The 17,563-nt window shown below is 34.4% G+C and overlaps 1 protein-coding gene across 1 annotated transcript; it reads right to left on the bottom strand.

Annotated features, from left to right (window-relative positions):
- Nucleotides 1–15,282: 15,282 nt before the first annotated feature.
- On the bottom strand, nt 15,283–17,212 carry LOC110904272 (protein NUCLEAR FUSION DEFECTIVE 4). The gene has a single exon (XM_022150110.2). The coding sequence runs from the start codon at nt 17,146–17,148 to the stop codon at nt 15,394–15,396; it is 1,755 nt and encodes a 584-aa protein (XP_022005802.1). The 5' UTR covers nt 17,149–17,212; the 3' UTR covers nt 15,283–15,393.
- Between the last annotated feature and the right edge of the window lie 351 nt (nt 17,213–17,563).

Below are 17,563 nucleotides of genomic sequence, written 5' to 3'. Positions count from 1 at the left end.
AATTTTAAATTGTCATAAGAATATCGCTTTTTAGAACTTTGCAAACTGGATGCTATGTATAATTATTTTGTTAACATTTTTTCTACATTTTAATACAAAAACCTTAGTTTAAAATTAACCCTAAAAGTAGCTAATTACAATAAAACATATAGAAAATATATACAAATTACAATACCAAACTATTTGTTTCATGTGATTTAGATATTTGACAGACGTATTACACTACAATTTTATATTTTTGGTCTCTTTTAATTACTATACCGAGTATCGGTCTCAAACAAACATGCAATGAATAAAGTGATAACAATCGAATTTTAGTCAAGACGCGCAATGATACATGTAAAATGACTACTCCTAATAATACAAATAAACAATAAAGGTGAATCTAAATATTAAGTTTCTTTAAAAAAAAACTATGATATCAAGGGGTGAATGGAAAGAAAGAAAAAAAAGGAACTCAAATAAAATTACGCAAATATATGCTTTAATATAGAATTGTAGGCTCGAAGTTAGGCATTATGAAGGAATGTTATATATAAACCTAAGAACATTTGCAACGCAAATGGTGACACTATATGCATTTATAGTCAACGTCCCGCAGCAACGCGTGGGTTTACGTCAACTCGTTTTTTATACATTTAGTAGTACTTACTTTCAAACGTCTTATAACTTATTTTTAAATCAAATTCCATCTATTTTAAATATCTAGGTATAGTTTATTATTATTTAATCACGTGTGTTATTATGCAAGCAAAAAACATACGAGTATAATGATTTTTTTTATTCGTATTGTATATGATATTATATATGATTAAAGTCAAATATTTTATGGAACTTATCCGTATCCATAATTTCTTAAATGTTTGAAATATATATTAATTTTAATAATTTAAATTAAATAATAATTATTTATAATTAAAAATGGTCAAGAATAATGAAAAGTGTTTGGTTTTATTCTTTTCCCAAATAATGCCAACAAATAGTTTTAATAACAAACGGTTCAAATATAACGGTTCAAACATCAGGGAAGTAAAAGAGTGAGATTCAAATATCAAATTAATTTATTTTATTTTTTACACGGATGCTATTTGTGTTGAGGAGTTGTCGATATCAAATATCAATGGGATCGTCCGTATTTAAACTAGGCGGCAAAGCTTAAGATTAAGGAAAATTAATCTTCATAACTCAAATTTGTATGGGGTATGGGGTGTGGGGTGTGGAGGGGCTTGGGTTGGGGGTATTACTCGACACGTGGCGAGGTGAGATCTACAACGTAATACTCAAAAACTAGGGGTGTGGTGTGGCATGGCTTAGCTTGGCGTGACCAGCCATGTGGATTTTTTTTGTTTGGCAACGGCTACCCCTAACGGCTAGATCGAACCAGCCAACCAAAGGCCATGTCACGCACCCCCCCCCCCCCCGGCCCCACGCCAGGCTCAATCCCCACGTCAAATGGGCAACGCCATGCCCAACGCTTGTCCGTTATGGTGTAGCCAGCCTTAAAGCCAAACCGCCGCCTCAACTCACGCCCCACACTCCCCAGTCTGAGGTGTGTGATTTTGCTGGATTGACTTTAAGTTTGAAGCATTGGTGATTGGAAGGTAATTATTCATAAATTTAATGGTAGTCTTGTAACTTGGAAGTCGGACCTTCTTTCGATTGAGGCGAGATCCTTTTAATCTCGTCAGTTCTTGGCGCTCTCGGGGTGTGTTATTTATCTTTGTTCGGGATTCATTCGTGTGTCTTAAGGGTCTTGGAAAGGTTGCGTTCTCGGTTCTTTTAGGATTTAAAAAAATAATAGGAAGATGCATTGAGTTTCTTGGAAACAAGTTTTAGTGTCGAAAGAAAAGTGTGGGATGGGGATTGGATCTTTGGTTACAATAAAGCTCTATTGCAAAAATGGTGTTGGCATTATGTCTCGGAAACGAAGAGCTTTTGGGTTAGGTGTATTAATTCTCTGTATGTTGGGGTTTTGAATTTGAATTCTCGGGAGCATGGATGCTCGAGGAATAGTGTTTGGTCGGCTTTATGTGATTCGTTCGTCAATTTAGATGCTTTTGGTATCATCTGTTTTAATGTGGTTCGTATGAAATTTAGATGTGGAGTGTTGGCCCAAGCGGTTCAAAGAATCAGATTGAACACGAACACAAGATATTTGGGGGGACAAACCCGCGACTCTTTCTATTCAATCAAACAAACTTAACGAACTTACAAGAAAAAAGAGACAAATAAAAATAATAACCTCAAATGTCCTCATTAACGTGCTGGCGGAAGGCCCATGGCGCCCCCCTTTAACCGCGACGGTGTGAACGATGACGCCCGAGGGCGCTATGAAGGGTGATGTGGCGGGGTGGCACCATGCCATACCCACCGGCCTTATTAATAAAAGTTTAGCAACCGTTAAAAAAAGGTTGGGTGCACACATCATACATTTGTGTCGATTGATCAAAGTAAGAGACGTATAGGGATTTGTGAAACATTACCAAAAGATGATGAAAAAAATTGGGCATTGCTCGTTTTTTCTAACTCGTTCATCGATTATCGGTAATCTTAAACTAATTATAACGTTTTCTTTTTATTTCCTTTTTAACGGCTAACCAAATCATCGGATAAGCATCTTGAGATACCCTCAATCGAGCAAATGCATCCCCTCCTTCATAACGGTTAGAGTCGGATGCATACCTGAGCCACCAAGCCACCAGTTCCGTGAAAAAACCCGCTTGCCCGAAGGCCCACCGTGGTAAAACCCGGTTTGGCTCGGTTTCGAATTGACGACCTCCAGAGAGGTCTGGTTCTAAACTTCATTGTCACCATCATTGTTCTTCAAAATGATGTTGGTAAGAGTTAAACTTAGGGCCTCAAAGAGAGAAACCATATAAGTAAACAACTTCTCATACCCAATCAATGAATTGTTTATGTTTATCATATATGTAAAGAATGACCCAAAAAGTGATAATGAAATATTTCTATTATTCTATAGGTAAAGAATGACCTAAAAAGTGGTATAAAAGGAAAAATAAATAGCCATAGGTGAAGAATGACCCAAAAAGTGGTAATGAATTATTTCTATTATTCTATAGTTAAAGAATGACCCAAAAAGTGGTATAAAAGGAAAAATAAATAGCCATAGGTGAAGAATGACCCAAAAGGTAGTATAAAAGGAAAAATAAATAGCTTGATTACTATATAGGTTTTTTCATTTTTTTTATAAAAAACTAATTTACTCGATACTTGGAAGCTTATAGAATTCCAACCCTATCTATCGGTGCTTGTTTGAAGATTAGAACACTTGATTTTCTTTTTTAATGGCAAGTGTTATCTTTACTTTATTTTAGGGGTCGTAACTTAATTAACTGAAAACAAAAATAATTGGCTGGTCGTTTTTTATATTTATGAAAACATATCGTTTGGGTTCAGTTATGGTTATTTTTATTTTCAAAACCCAAAACAATCAAACCTTATTGAGTGTTTAAACATGGCTTAATCCATAGGTTTTTAAGTTAGTGTTTAAGTTGGAGACTTGAACTTTGATGAAGATTGGCACTAGAACATTTGGTGTTTCTGATTAACAACTTTTGTTGAATTTAAAACTCAAGCTACTTTGTATTTGTATGTATGCTTCGACGTAACACATGTCTACACATGTTTCTTTTATTTTTAGGATTCAATATGCATGTGGGTAGTGATATATAATTGATAATTCTACACGTTTACGCTTTAACTATGTATATTTATGTTTTATGGATTAATTTTGCATGACCCACATGTACATTTAAAGCCCAACTTTAGAAATAATGAAAAAGCCCGACCTATAATGAAACCGAAATAGAATGGTTATGATTTTTTGATAGCCTAAGTGTGTGGTTATGGTTTCGCTGTTCGGTTTTAGGCAAACTATGCTCACTCATATTCTATTTTACACCAATAATTCTAAACTACTCATTGCCTAGATCTGAATCTGGGACTAGCTATGAGTATTTGGTACCGATATTCTAGCGGTATTGTACCATGTAGATCATTTTCGGTACTGATACCCATTTATTTGTTTTCTGGATCTTTTGGTACCGTTACCGTTATGTTGGTTGATTTACCTTCGAATACCGGTACTGTACTGTACATGTTATTTTCGGTACCGGTACCCATTATTGTCGTTCTTCGGGACTGGTACTTTTGGTCTGGTCCGGTACCAAGCTCATCCCTACCTCTAGGACCGCCTTTTTAAGAAGCATATGACTCTATCAAGTGAGCTAGCCTCACATGAACGACTTGATGGCTAACTTTTTTTTTCTTGAACGGCTAAATTTTACATTCCCTGGGTATTAAACCTACGATCTACTGTTGATTATATCATAAGAACATGGGTAAAACATAAACCCTAATTATGTAAATTCAATCATGAACAATAAAATAAGACGTGTGTACCTGATTAGCCAGTAACCACACTAGAGAATGAAGTAGACGTCATGTTCGTCAGATTGGTCGAGTTCCTCCTTAGGGTGCAATCTAATGATGGTAATGAAGAAACCGATAAAGGGGAATCGGTTAGGAGAGGAGGCGAATTGATGTTATGTGTTTAATCAGGTTATCTGACTCTAAAACCTCTACATTAGTCTCCTTATATATGCACCCAAGAGGAAACCCTAATTAGTTAATAAGGGTAATTTGACCCATCAACAATTACCAACTAATTATTTAATAGGTTGTTATATATTTTGATCTATTATTATATAAATGATTATAATGGCCATATGTAAATAAATATATTATTTATTTATTCTTACATTCTCCCACTTGGTCGAGTAATAATTTATTATGAGCATTAGATAAGCCTGATCAGGAGTTAACACTCATTTTAGCCTTAAACAAGAACTATAGCAGAGAAATACAGTCGTTGAATCATCATGCGACTCAGGACCCCCATTAGTCATACTATAGCCTTAATTTAAAACCTAATCGTTATGATCAAAATACGCATAAGCCCTTTGTTTGATTTGTAACTTTATTTGTCTATATGCCATTATGCCGGCTTAACATACTCTTAGAGACATACAAAATCAAACTGGTGAGGAAAATTAACTAATACTTAGTCATTCATAGTACGATATGCAATTGCGCACGACCGTTAATTAATACCCGTCTATGAGCTCTCTTAATAAGACTTATGGGTAATAGCCCTTCAGTTATAGGATCCTCAAGCATATCATGAATGTATTCGATACAAAACTTAGTTTCCTAAATTCGTTCATAAACGAATAATTAACTGTGTATTGAAACTTAATGCAACACCTCTCGAACTGTTACTGTTCAAGGAGTCATGGTAGCTGACTTTGTGACAACCGTCACTTTTCCGTACATTCCGTACACAAATTGAACAGTAATCTATGCTTAAATAATTGTGCATGATCTAGTTTACGAGACAAATGAAATTTTGATTACTGTTATATATATACAATAGCATTTCATGATACAAAACTTTATTCGTTGCTACATGCAACACGAGATAGTTCAGATGATACACAGAACAGAATTGGCACCATTACCAAACAAACAAAAAATGCTGACGAAGTTCAGTACATAGACAAACAATATTATGAGGCCCAGTATGAGCCAGAAATGACGTATTACACTAGTATAGTGTGTAGGGAAGTAAGGACCACAAAACTGCATGCCTAAGTGATAGACAAAGTGCCGGAAAGTGCCTAAAACCCACATAAAGTGCAGAATTCTGCACAAATCAGCAAAAATTCAGCATTTAACAAGATTATTACATGCAAAAATATGGCAAAATGGTCTTGTCTGCTTTCCTAAGTTTCGGGAATTAAAAGTGTCACAAAAAGTTACATAAAGGGCACTATACGGAATAACTTAGCACTTTAACGGAACGGTATCTAACCGAACAACCGGACATAACCCGGAACACCAAAATATTGCTTAAAGCATTGTTTATTTATTTTTGAACTAGTTATGGTTCCTGGACACTCTAACACACTATATAACACATGGTATGCATTAAACACTAAATACCACACTTAGATTGGAACTAATAACTTAATCATCATTTGAAATCCAACCAAGTACCCCCCCCCCCCATATATGGGACGGTCACTTAGGACCCACCAAAAATCTCACAAGATTTTCACTAAATCTTCCAAAAATCTCTTGTTTAATCTTTCTTGGATTTGGTAGATTGTGTATATACTATCACCAACATAATATACATTGGATAATACTCAAGATTAGACTATAAACAACCATCTTCTTCATCATTCCTCACAACACAAACTCACTCTCTCTCCCTCAATAAGCTTACGGCCCAAACACCCCCATATCACCATAGTTTTTCAAGCTAATTCCCAAGTAATCTATGGTGATTCTAAGGTGTCTTAACCCTAATTAGGAAGGTTGCAAGCAACGGATATTGAAGGACCTCTCTCTAGTGCTTTTATCCACCTAGTTTATCATCTTCATCAACTTGAGTTCTTCCCTAGCCATGGTGTTAGTAGTAAGCCTCTTTGATCTTGTTTTTACTCATAGTTTTAGTGGTTAAAGTATGAAGTAACTCGGTAAACCAAAGAATCTCAAGAAAACATAAAGATGAACATATTCATAAAGCTCTAAAACATGAAGATCAAGTTGTTCTAGTGTATGTATTGAACTTGTTTGTTGATTTCTTGTGTGTATGGTGTAGATCACCATATGAAGCTTGCTAGGTGATGATTAAACACATGATCTAGCAAGTGTAAGGATAGATCTTGAGAAGTTTATAATGATCATCCTTTATGTAAATCATGAACTTGAAAATAAACTTGTTTTAGTGAATGATGATTTATGATACATGTTATAAGACTTGAAAATAAAATATTTCAAGAATAACATTTTCAAGAAACTAAAGTTTATTACAAGATCTAACATGATCATGATGTTTAAAGGAAATAAACATGTTTTAATTGTTGAATAAAAGCTAGAAACATATTGTTAACAAGAAAAATACAAGAAGAAATATTTTTAGAAAATCACTTTACAAGTTGTGAAGATCTAAACTCTTCAAGAATGATATTTTCAAATAAATAACCACATTTTAAAGGGTAACTAAACTTACTAAGTACACTAGTAAGTTACTACAAATTTTTACAAAGTTTCAAGTTCATGACATAGTGTAAATTTCATATTTTTGACATATGGTAAGTGTTGAATGATTTGTTGATGATTGGTGATGATTTTACAAAAGAAAATGATATGCTTGAAAGCATCGAAACCTCCATTTTAGGGAAAACTATGGCAAAATTTTCTAAAAATACCAATACTTAGAAAATATTTTCTAAACAAGTGTTTACAAGTGTATTTTTAACTATGATTTTCCATATAAACTTTGCCATAGATTTTTGTAACAAAAATACAAGCATTGGAGGTTGGTTTTTACAAATAAAAATGGGTAAGTATGTATTTAGAATATATATATTTACATTAAAATTATTGTGAGTGATTATGTGAAATAGTTATATTATTTTAGGAAAAATAATGTAACTTACAAATACCAAGAACTTACAAATCCAAAATAATACCAAAAATTACATGAAAAGAAATATATAAGTTACACACTTGATATTGTGAAACCAAACGCAATAACGTAACTTACGAAATATTCCGAGAAGTACCGTTACAATATATTTTTGGTAAATATTATTTTGGACACAAAAGAAACGAAAGTATGATTTTCATCATTACAACATATATCATATTTTCGACAAAGCGGAAATATATTACTTTTGGAAGCAAAAATATATTTTCTTAGAATATTTAGAAGATATATGATTTTTGAAGAAAAATATTTATTTTCTTGACGATACATTATTTTTGGACAAAACAAGTCTATGTATATTTTCTAAGTGAAAATATATTATTTTGGAAACTACAAATACAAGAATACGAGAATACATGTATGAAATACTCCCATCCTTGGGAAAGAAACGCGAAAACAAATACTTGAAAAGTATTATAACTCTGGATGATGTAAAGACATAAAGAAAACGTAACTCAAAACATGAATACTAAGACAAGGCACGGCCCGCTCGTCTAATAGACCCTAGCACATTGTAGGTAGTCGTATTTGCTGACGAGATTTGAGTTAGAGTACTGAAGACGCAAAACTGTGAGTTCATGCTCCCTCTTTTCTTTAACTGTTTTTGGTTTTATAACTATCGGGGGTGGAATACATGTTACAAATACTTAAAAACGGTATGAAATGCCTATGAAATACTAGATCACGTGAGCATAGACAAGATATTGAAATGCCATTAAAACATTCATTAGGGACGAGGGTTAGATCTAACGGGTACGGCCGAACTCCACTCATGGTCACAACTGGTACCTAGTAGTGCTTCAGAGTCCCAGTTGAGGTTAATCGACATAGTCGAGGGTAATCGATACAGTCAAGGTAAATTGACACAGTCAAGGTTAATCGACACAGTCGAGGAAAATCGACAAGGGTATGAGCCATTACGAGTGCCCCCTACGAGCCATTACGAGTGCTCCCTATGAGCCATAACGAGTGCTCCCTATGTCCTCACATGCCTTAAAGTTCTTGTAAAACATTCATGTTCATACACGCTTTTCATACCTGTTTACAAAGGAGTCTCTCAAAGATTTACAAGAATTACATTACACAAACAAGACGCATGAACTCGCTCAACTTTTGTTGATGTTTTCCAAAATTACATGTATTTCAGGTAGCAGGATGGATCTTGGACGCAGGTATCGTAACTAGAAGTTTAGATATCATCCACTTTTGTTGGTTTGTAACCTAGTCGAAGGTTGTGTTTCAAAAACTTGAATAATCAATGTTTGGAATACTTAAATTTTATGAATGGATGAGCATCATTTTGATCATGTAGTTTTTATTACGATTGAATGCAATGATATTAAACCAGTCACACATCATACGCTTCCGCAAAAGACAGGGTGTGACAGACTTTATCACATTAAGTCTTCAAAACATTAATTATATGGAGTTAATAAACTTATGAGTCCACTGATATATTTCCAACAACATTTAGTGACTATATTATGTCGTTATAACTTAGGTTGTTGATATCAGTCCATTATAGCTCCTCCGTGAGATAGGTTTTGTCTGCTGACATAAGGATATACCCGAAAATACATTTTGTCATCTTTGAATATCATAAAGTTAAAGTAATAAACCGGTTTTAGTTCTCACTTCTTCTTCAAATCATAGCCTCTCATTTCTTTTAAAGATATTGTAATACTCCATTAGATGCTTCACATTAATCTAGACATATCTAGTGTGTTGCAATGTGAGTAATATCTAAACGAGTATAGACTTGAACTTCCATAAGGCTTCTAATTAATGAAGCTTCTAATTAATGAACCGTAAGGAAATAATCTCATTTATCCTATTATCCTCTAAAGGAGAGCAGTATTGTTTGTTACATGTGTAAGGACCCATTTAAGGTTAAACTTATGGAACGGAACTAATATCCCATTGGATCTATCTCAGTATGTTATGATATCTATCACGTAAGAGATATCACTGAGATCTATTATATCAAAGTTTGTGTTAACAATGCTTTGACTTATGTAACATATACTTGTCAAAAGAATATCATCTATATAGACAAGTTTAATTTAGTTGCTCCCACTCATTTTGAGGTAGGTACATTAATCCACTTGATTCTTGATGAAAATAATTACTCTAAGTTTTTCATCGCATTATGATGTTTGCATTAACCCATACATGGATTTTATTGGCTTATAGACAAACTGTTCTTTAACCTTAAGTTTAGAGCTTTCAGGTTACTTTATGAACATGTAAATGTGTCATCCAATTGTTAGGGAAAATTGTTTTAATGTTCATCTAATGCAGCTCAAAACTATTATAAGCTACTAGAACAGTAATGATCCTCAAAGAAATCTTTGATAATTTATCTCTTCCTAAATATAACCTTTGACAATCAATCATGCTACTTAGTGTCTTAACGTTTATATATTAGGATTTGGTTTAGTTATGAACACTCTTAGGTAATTCAATCAAATCTCAAACGTTATACGAACAGATAAAATTAGTTTTACTAGAAAACAGTTTTATTCCATTCAGAGGATTGATTGACACTAATGGCTTAATTTGAAGAGATAGGACCAGTAAACATTTCCAAAATCCATTTCAGCTTTAGTTAGGGAGGTTATGTAATCATCAAAGTTAGTAGGTTTTTAAACCTAGATGACCTCCTAAGTTGATTATTGGGTTTATTAGAAGTTTTAGTTTTTTGGATTACCTCTTGGTTAGATATCATTTTAAGGATTCTAAGTTTGTAAGAGTTGGTGCAGTATGGTGTACAAGAGGTGTAATTGGAGTTAAATTCGGAGTGAAATTTAATGACACTCTCCCCCCCGCCTCTTGTATTCCTTGCAAATCATGATAAGGACTTTGACTGCTCCCACTGACCTTAGAAATCTTTAGGAACTCAGCATGCTTAGGGTCAATATTTAACGACTAACAAATTCTAATAGAGAAACAAGTTAATGACGTTAGTCGTTGTGATTTCTCTTGTTGAGGATTATGTTAGTTTAGGTAAGAAATCTAAGTGTGCCCACAATTAAGCAACAATGAAACTTTAGTTTGGGTACGTGACGTGGGAACCTATCATATATATGTTAGACTTTATTTGATTTCTTTAATGTCCAGATATCATAAAAAATTTTAGGGACATATTTAATCGAAATCTTATTAAGTATATATATGAATAGATTTCTTCTACAAAATTTAGATACAAGTTGATGGTCTTTAATTGATAAATGAATTATGTCTGAATATTCCATTTGGAATAAGTTCCAAGAATGTCAATGAATGACTTATGATGGATCCATACTTATTCCTTAAGCCAAAATACATTTTTATGGCTTTAACGTCATGATTTGAAATCACTTAGAATGAGATTAGATGAAAATCATCCTCATTAATCATGTCATGATTTCTCATGAATTTCGGTTATAATGGATGAAATTTATAGGTCTCATTTTCCTTTTGTCAAATTCTCATTTGCATGATAACAAAAGTTGTGAAAATGTAAGGTATCTTCTAGTTTCATATTAGTAATGTTTCAATCCAGATATTTAGAACAAATAAGATGAGAGTTTAAGGTAAGTGTGACTTTATGTTGACCATGCAAACCTCACAACCTTCATAGCTTAATTATGATACTATATTTTGACTAATCTTCAGAATATGTAAGGTATCGAAAAGCGTTGTTAGAAGACTGCTCATTATGGTTCTTATAGCCTTAACAATTAATTTTGTCACTAACTCTCATGTTAGTTATTTGTCGAGTTCTGGTAAGGAAACGTATGGAACTAGAGTCAACTAATCATGTGTTAATTGGAATATTAAAGTTAGCAGACTTAGATGTCATTAGTAAGTGACTACCTAATTAACTTATCCACCCGTTCTTCTGAATAATGGATAGTCTCGTTGCTTATGTCTAGTCTAATGGCATAATTATGCAGTGAGATTTTCCCTTGAAGAACCTTAGATGTGGAATTAGCACTTATAATTTGTCTATGGACCTTAGAACAATCATCTTTTAAAGTTTAAGTGGTTGTAAGGCGAGTAACAACTTATTTTCCAGCTTCAAAGCAGTTATTTCTTTGTACATATGTTGCTTATCAACACACTCATTATACTTTGGCACTTTTGAGTGTTATAGTTGATTTATAAGGCATCAAATTGTACAAGTGAAAATCTTAGTATGTAATGTACTGGAAAAATATACTTATTTCCATGCATAAGCCCTTAACTTTATGGGTCATGGTATTGTACATTATAATGTATTCACATATACCACTTAGCTTTATAGTTTATAGTTTTCAATGAAGGCATGCATTTTAGGAATTCTTGTAAATATTCCACAGATAATAGATTAGTCTTAGGAAAGACTTAATCTGGAATAACTTTAGTGATAGCATTTAGTGTTAGAGAGTTCTTGATTATCATAAGAGACATCATGTCACATTATCATAAGAGAGAAATAGGATTATCGTGTCTTAAATGCTCTACTTTTCTTCTGTAGTGCTTTATCAGAAGAGAGCAATAAGATTATCGTGTCTTAAGAGATAATCAAGGATTTAATTTAAGAGCTAATTCTTATAGAAACTTTAAAGAAAGCAAAACATTTTAGGTTTAGGAATTAGAGTGGATGAGATATTAATTTATAAAAGAAAATTATAGTGAGAAAAGTTATGGGTACTTAAAATAAGGCAGACAAAATGATCATAAAATTAATGAAGGATCATTAATATGAGGATCATTATGTGAAGAGGTTGTGATATGTCTATTACTAACATCAAAATAACAGACTTAGTTAAAATTCTACTTAAAGGAAGACAAATCAGCTTTGGCCAGAAGTGTAATCATTTAAGCACGTGTGCAAAGTAATCGTGACAAATCAGCTTTGGGCAGAGATGAGACAATCACTTTAGTTATGCACTTGTTAAGAATGCTATACATGAATGAATTAAATCAGCTTTGGCCAGAAATTAAGACATTCACGTTTGTAATGCATACTCAACATGGCTTTCGTAATACTTGAACGATAAATAGATGTATTAAATCAGCTTTGGCCAGAAATGATACATCAGAAGCTCATTTAAATTTAACCATTTTGGTTTTGTAAAACATTATTTGATTCTGATTAATTAACTAAGTATTTACAAAAACCAATTATTTAATAGCTAATCACATTAAACATCCTAATAAAGTAATGAGGTTGAGATATCAAGTTAGTCTTGGGTCTCGAGTGAGATCTCGACTCAGTTATGAGATCTCGACCCAGTTTTGAGGTCTCGACTCATCTTGAATCATAATGAGGTTTCGAGTCATTAAGGTCTCGAGTCGCAACCATCAGATTGCGAGTCACGAATGCCAATCGAAACCTCAGTGGTCTCAAGTCGAAATCATGGTCTCGAGTTGTAAAGATTGAAACCCTTTATGATTTCGAGTCGCAACCTTGTGGTCTCGAGTCGAAATCTTGGTCTCTATTCGTTAAGGATGATCTCAAACCTTCTGTAAACAACTGTTAGTGTGATAAGGTTGAATCAGCTAATTTTAAGGGATTTGATTATAATTTGAAAATATCTCTATCTATCCAATTTAGTTATTCGATTATAAATTAAAAAATAAAATAATATTTAAACGAAACTTGGAGATAAAGATACACAACTTTAGAAAATATATTGAAAATCTAAGTTATCCATAAAGAAGGGGATTTCTTTAAAATTAAATGTTATTTACATAATTACCAACAAAAAAAATAGTTGGATTAAAGGTAATACACATTCCGATATCATAAATATAATATTAATAAAAGTGTTTTCCATTCAATTCAATTAATTTATAATACAATGGACAAAACTTGGTTAAGGATTGCCGCAAACTTTATTTATGATATGAGAGATTCTTTTCATCATCAATTGCAAATCAATTAATGTTAGGATATGATGAAACTGATGAAAAAGAAAATTTTCAGTTTGTTATTATTATTTATGATAAAGGAACTTAAATCGATCATAATAATAGGTTATAAAAAAACGAATTTCATGATTGAATTGATATGATCTACATCGCTCTGATACCACATGTTGATTATATCATAAGAATATGGGTAAAACATAAACCCTAATTATGTAAATTCAATCATGAACAATAAAATAAGACGTGTGTACCTGATTAGCCAGTAACCACACTAGAGAATGAAGTAGACGTCATGTTCGTCAGATTGGTCGAGTTCCTCCTTAGGGTGCAATCTAATGATGGTGATGAAGAAACCGATAAAGGGGAATCGGTTAGGAGAGGAGGCGAATTGATGTTATGTGTTTAATCAGGTTATCTGACTCTGAAACCTCTACATTAGTCTCCTTATATATGCACCCAAGAGGAAACCCTAATTAGTTAATAAGGGTAATTTGGCCCATCAACAATTACCAACTAATTATTTAATAGGTTGTTATATATTTTGATCTATTATTATATAAATGATTATAATGGCCATATATAAATAAATATATTATTTATTTATTCTTACATCTACTCCTATTTAAACACATGTTTTCCCCCTACCAATAGGCCAAAGCTCAATGGTTTGATTGCTAACTTAAAGAAATCAAAAGAAGTGGTAAGCCAATGATCTCTAGATCAAGTGGTGGAAGACTTGCAATTCTCTTGGAAGATGCAGGTTCAACTCCCACTTGATGTAAAGTGAAGCACCAGTGGGCAACGACAGGAGACCTAGGGAAACTTGGGTTTGATCCTTGAGCCCAACGGGTTTTGCCGGTAATTTCACCGTCGTGTCTACGGACGGGTAGGTTACCGGATTTTTCTCGTAATTGGTAGTGGACTCGGGTTACTCTCGGAGTACTCCGTTGAGTCCAGTAGGTTTTTTGAGAGTGCTCGAGATTATTTTGTTGACCGTTAAAAAGAAAAAGAAAAAAAGTGGTATTCTTGAATGCGTAAACTACAAGTCTACAACCCTAGTAAGCCTCAATAATTGCTTCATTAAACCAAAACAAAACGTCGCAACTCTTTAGTCACTAACCTACAAAATGCCATAAATGTCGCTAGTATCACGGATAAGTTTGGGGGGAATTTCTTATTAAAACTTTTGAAATTAAATTACACGGGAGCATATTACGCCAAATAACATGATGCATGATGAGCTGCCAACCCAATCATACATCTTTTTTTTTTTTAATATATGATCATTTATTAATTAAAACAACTTCAATTAAAAAACTTTTAGAAAATTTAGAAACTCATATAATTCAGTAGGGGTGAGCAAGTTTAGGTCCGGACCGAAAATAACCGAGAACCGAACCGAAAATATACCCAACCCGACCCGAACCCAAGTACCTAGGTATTTAGATCGGTTCTAATTTTTCATATAAAATAGGGTCGGGTCGGGTCGGTTCTCGGTTCTTTTCATGGTGAAACCCGACTTGGACCTATGGACTGGAACCGACCCTATATTTAGGGTAGTGAATCGGTTCTGTATTTTATGTTTGATCGGTTCTCGGGTCGAGTCGGGTAATGGTCGGGTAAGGTCGGGTTTTTCCTTTTGCTCACCCCTATAATTCAGTTATCTGTCTTGTATAAACAGACTAATATGTAATCACTTCTCTTTCTTTCTCACTTATCTTTCATACGTTACATACAGTTATATTATGTGATAGTCATATATAACAGAATAATAATACAAAATAAGTGTCACATTCACTACATTCTAAATTCACACATTAAGTTCATTTTTAGTTTTCAGCATTTGCAACTTTATAAACATTACATTGTATCAAAGAAGAGAGTGAAACATTTCATAACGTGTGTTTTTACACCTACTTGTGCGGTTCAGCCGGTGTTTTCGGCTGAACCCCATATCTAAACTTCTTATAAATATCCCCATTGTAAAATTCTCGAGTCCTGACCACCAAAATCAGTGAAGCTAACCCACCAAAACAACAAACACAAGCCAATATGATAAATGATAGCCTATAACAATGGCTACCCATACAAACCAGCTCCTTTACCGCAGCCCGGGTTAACCCTTTCCTCGCAAGCTCCTTCTTCGCTTCTCGATCATATAAAGGCCCGGTCACCATCACATTCAAGATATACGTCCCTAACGGACTCCCTAACTGCCCACAGTTAAACAATGTGGAGTAGTATTTCAACCCGAAAAGCTCGGAAATGATGGCGAAAATCAAAGGAAGTTGAGCCCCGAATGAGAAACCGATAATAATGGACGCTACGTAGACTGATCCGGGTATTGGGAACGCGATCATGAGGAGACCGACACACGAGAGGAACAGAACCAATGAGAACATTAATGGTCTTGGGAACTTGTATTTCGCTAGCAGGATTTCGGACACAAAACCAGCGAAGATCCGACCGAAGTAGTTCCAGATACTCACTAGTGAAACAAATGTTTTTATGGTTTTTGCAGGGTACCCTAGAGACTCACCAATTTGTCCCATATTGTCTACTGCAGTCAAACTTGTTCCAAGCCCACAAAAAGTTGAAACAAACAAAATCAACATATCTGTGCTTAAAAGTGCTTGCAAGATGCTATAATCTTCCCCTCTTTCAGGTTTGTTCAAGAACACATTTGCAAAACAAGATGTTTTATGACTTCCATCCGTCGATTTTCGATTTGTTACATTTGTAGATTCTTGTTCAATATGTTCATGATGTTGATCAATCATGTTGTCGATTTTAACCTCGGGTATACTAACCGGTTGCTGATTGTTTTGCCTCCAGACGTTTAACTCTTCTTTAATCGATATAAACAGCGGGACAAAGAGTAAGAAGATTACCACGGACGCACTCCCAGCATACGCAGTTGTGGAAAATGTCGCTAGATTTTGCGCGATAGTCATCGCCATAATAAACAACGCGAGAAAAACCGAAACATAAAGAAACTGATAAAACATCCTAAGCTCATTCGCCTGTCTCACCAGGCTAATCTTCCGAATGGTGTACACAAACACCACGGAGATAGCAGCTGGGAGCCAGGCGATCAACAAAATCAACGATTTCGAATCGTTGCCATACACAGCTAAATATATCTGAGTCATGATAGCACCACTTAACCCAGTAAAACCCTTTAACAACCCAAGTACAACCCCTCTACTTTCAGGAAAATTCGAAACAGAAGTGACTAAAGCACCAGTATTAGCAAAGTTTTGTGAGTTTGCTCCAATGCAGATGTACAAACACATCTGCCACACTTTAGGTTTTGATATTCTGTTTGTTACAGCTAACCAGATCATAAAGTAGCCGCAGAAGTTTAAACCCGAGCCAAGTAGGAGGACAAACCAAGTAGGTGTGACCTCGGCGACAAGGCCGGATGGAACACCGACGTTGGCGCCGAGGTCTTTGAAGAAACCTAAGAGGTTGAGGGTGGTTTGGTCGTAGCCTAAAGAGGATTTGATCTCTTTGGAGTAGACGCCGAAGAGGTAGGTGGCTCCGGCGCCGGCCATGACTAGGAATGAGGCGAAGAGGGAGAACCATCGGCCCCAGATTAGGTGGGTAAGAAACGGGAGGGTTTTGCCGGTGCCGGAGATGGTACCGGTGGTGGTGGTTACACCCATGATTTACGGTTGGGTTGAGGAAAGTGTGAGTGGGTAGTTGTGGTTAAGTGGATAGAGATGTATTTATAGATAGGTGTGTTTTAAGTTTTCGATAAGTGTGAATTCGTTTAAGTCATTGTTTTATTTGTATTTAATTCATGTATTTTTTTTAACATGTTGAGTTGAATTTGTATATTTTTTTTAACGGCAGTTGAAGTAAAAGAAACAGGGGCCAAAACCCTCCAGTGGAAAACTGGATCGGAACAACACATAAAAATAAGGCAGATTACATTACAAATAAAACAAAACACAACAGCCAACCCGATCCCAAACTTAGGCACAACTAGTCATATATTTAGACTTATGAGCAACAAAACACATGAGCGACATCCTGAGTTATGAGCAATGCCTCGAACGAATCATGTGCTTTAACTTG

Source organism: Helianthus annuus, chromosome 14, assembly GCF_002127325.2.
Source record: "Helianthus annuus cultivar XRQ/B chromosome 14, HanXRQr2.0-SUNRISE, whole genome shotgun sequence".
NCBI classification, from domain to species: Eukaryota; Viridiplantae; Streptophyta; class Magnoliopsida; order Asterales; family Asteraceae; genus Helianthus; species Helianthus annuus.
The sequence above is the reverse complement of the archived record's forward strand: the minus strand, read 5'-3'. Positions and strand labels throughout refer to the sequence as shown.

Excerpts from the sequence above, each read along its gene's own strand:
- LOC110904272 (XM_022150110.2), bottom strand. The coding sequence starts at position 17,148 with ATGGGTGTAACCACCACCACCGGTACCATCTCCGGCACCGGCAAAACC.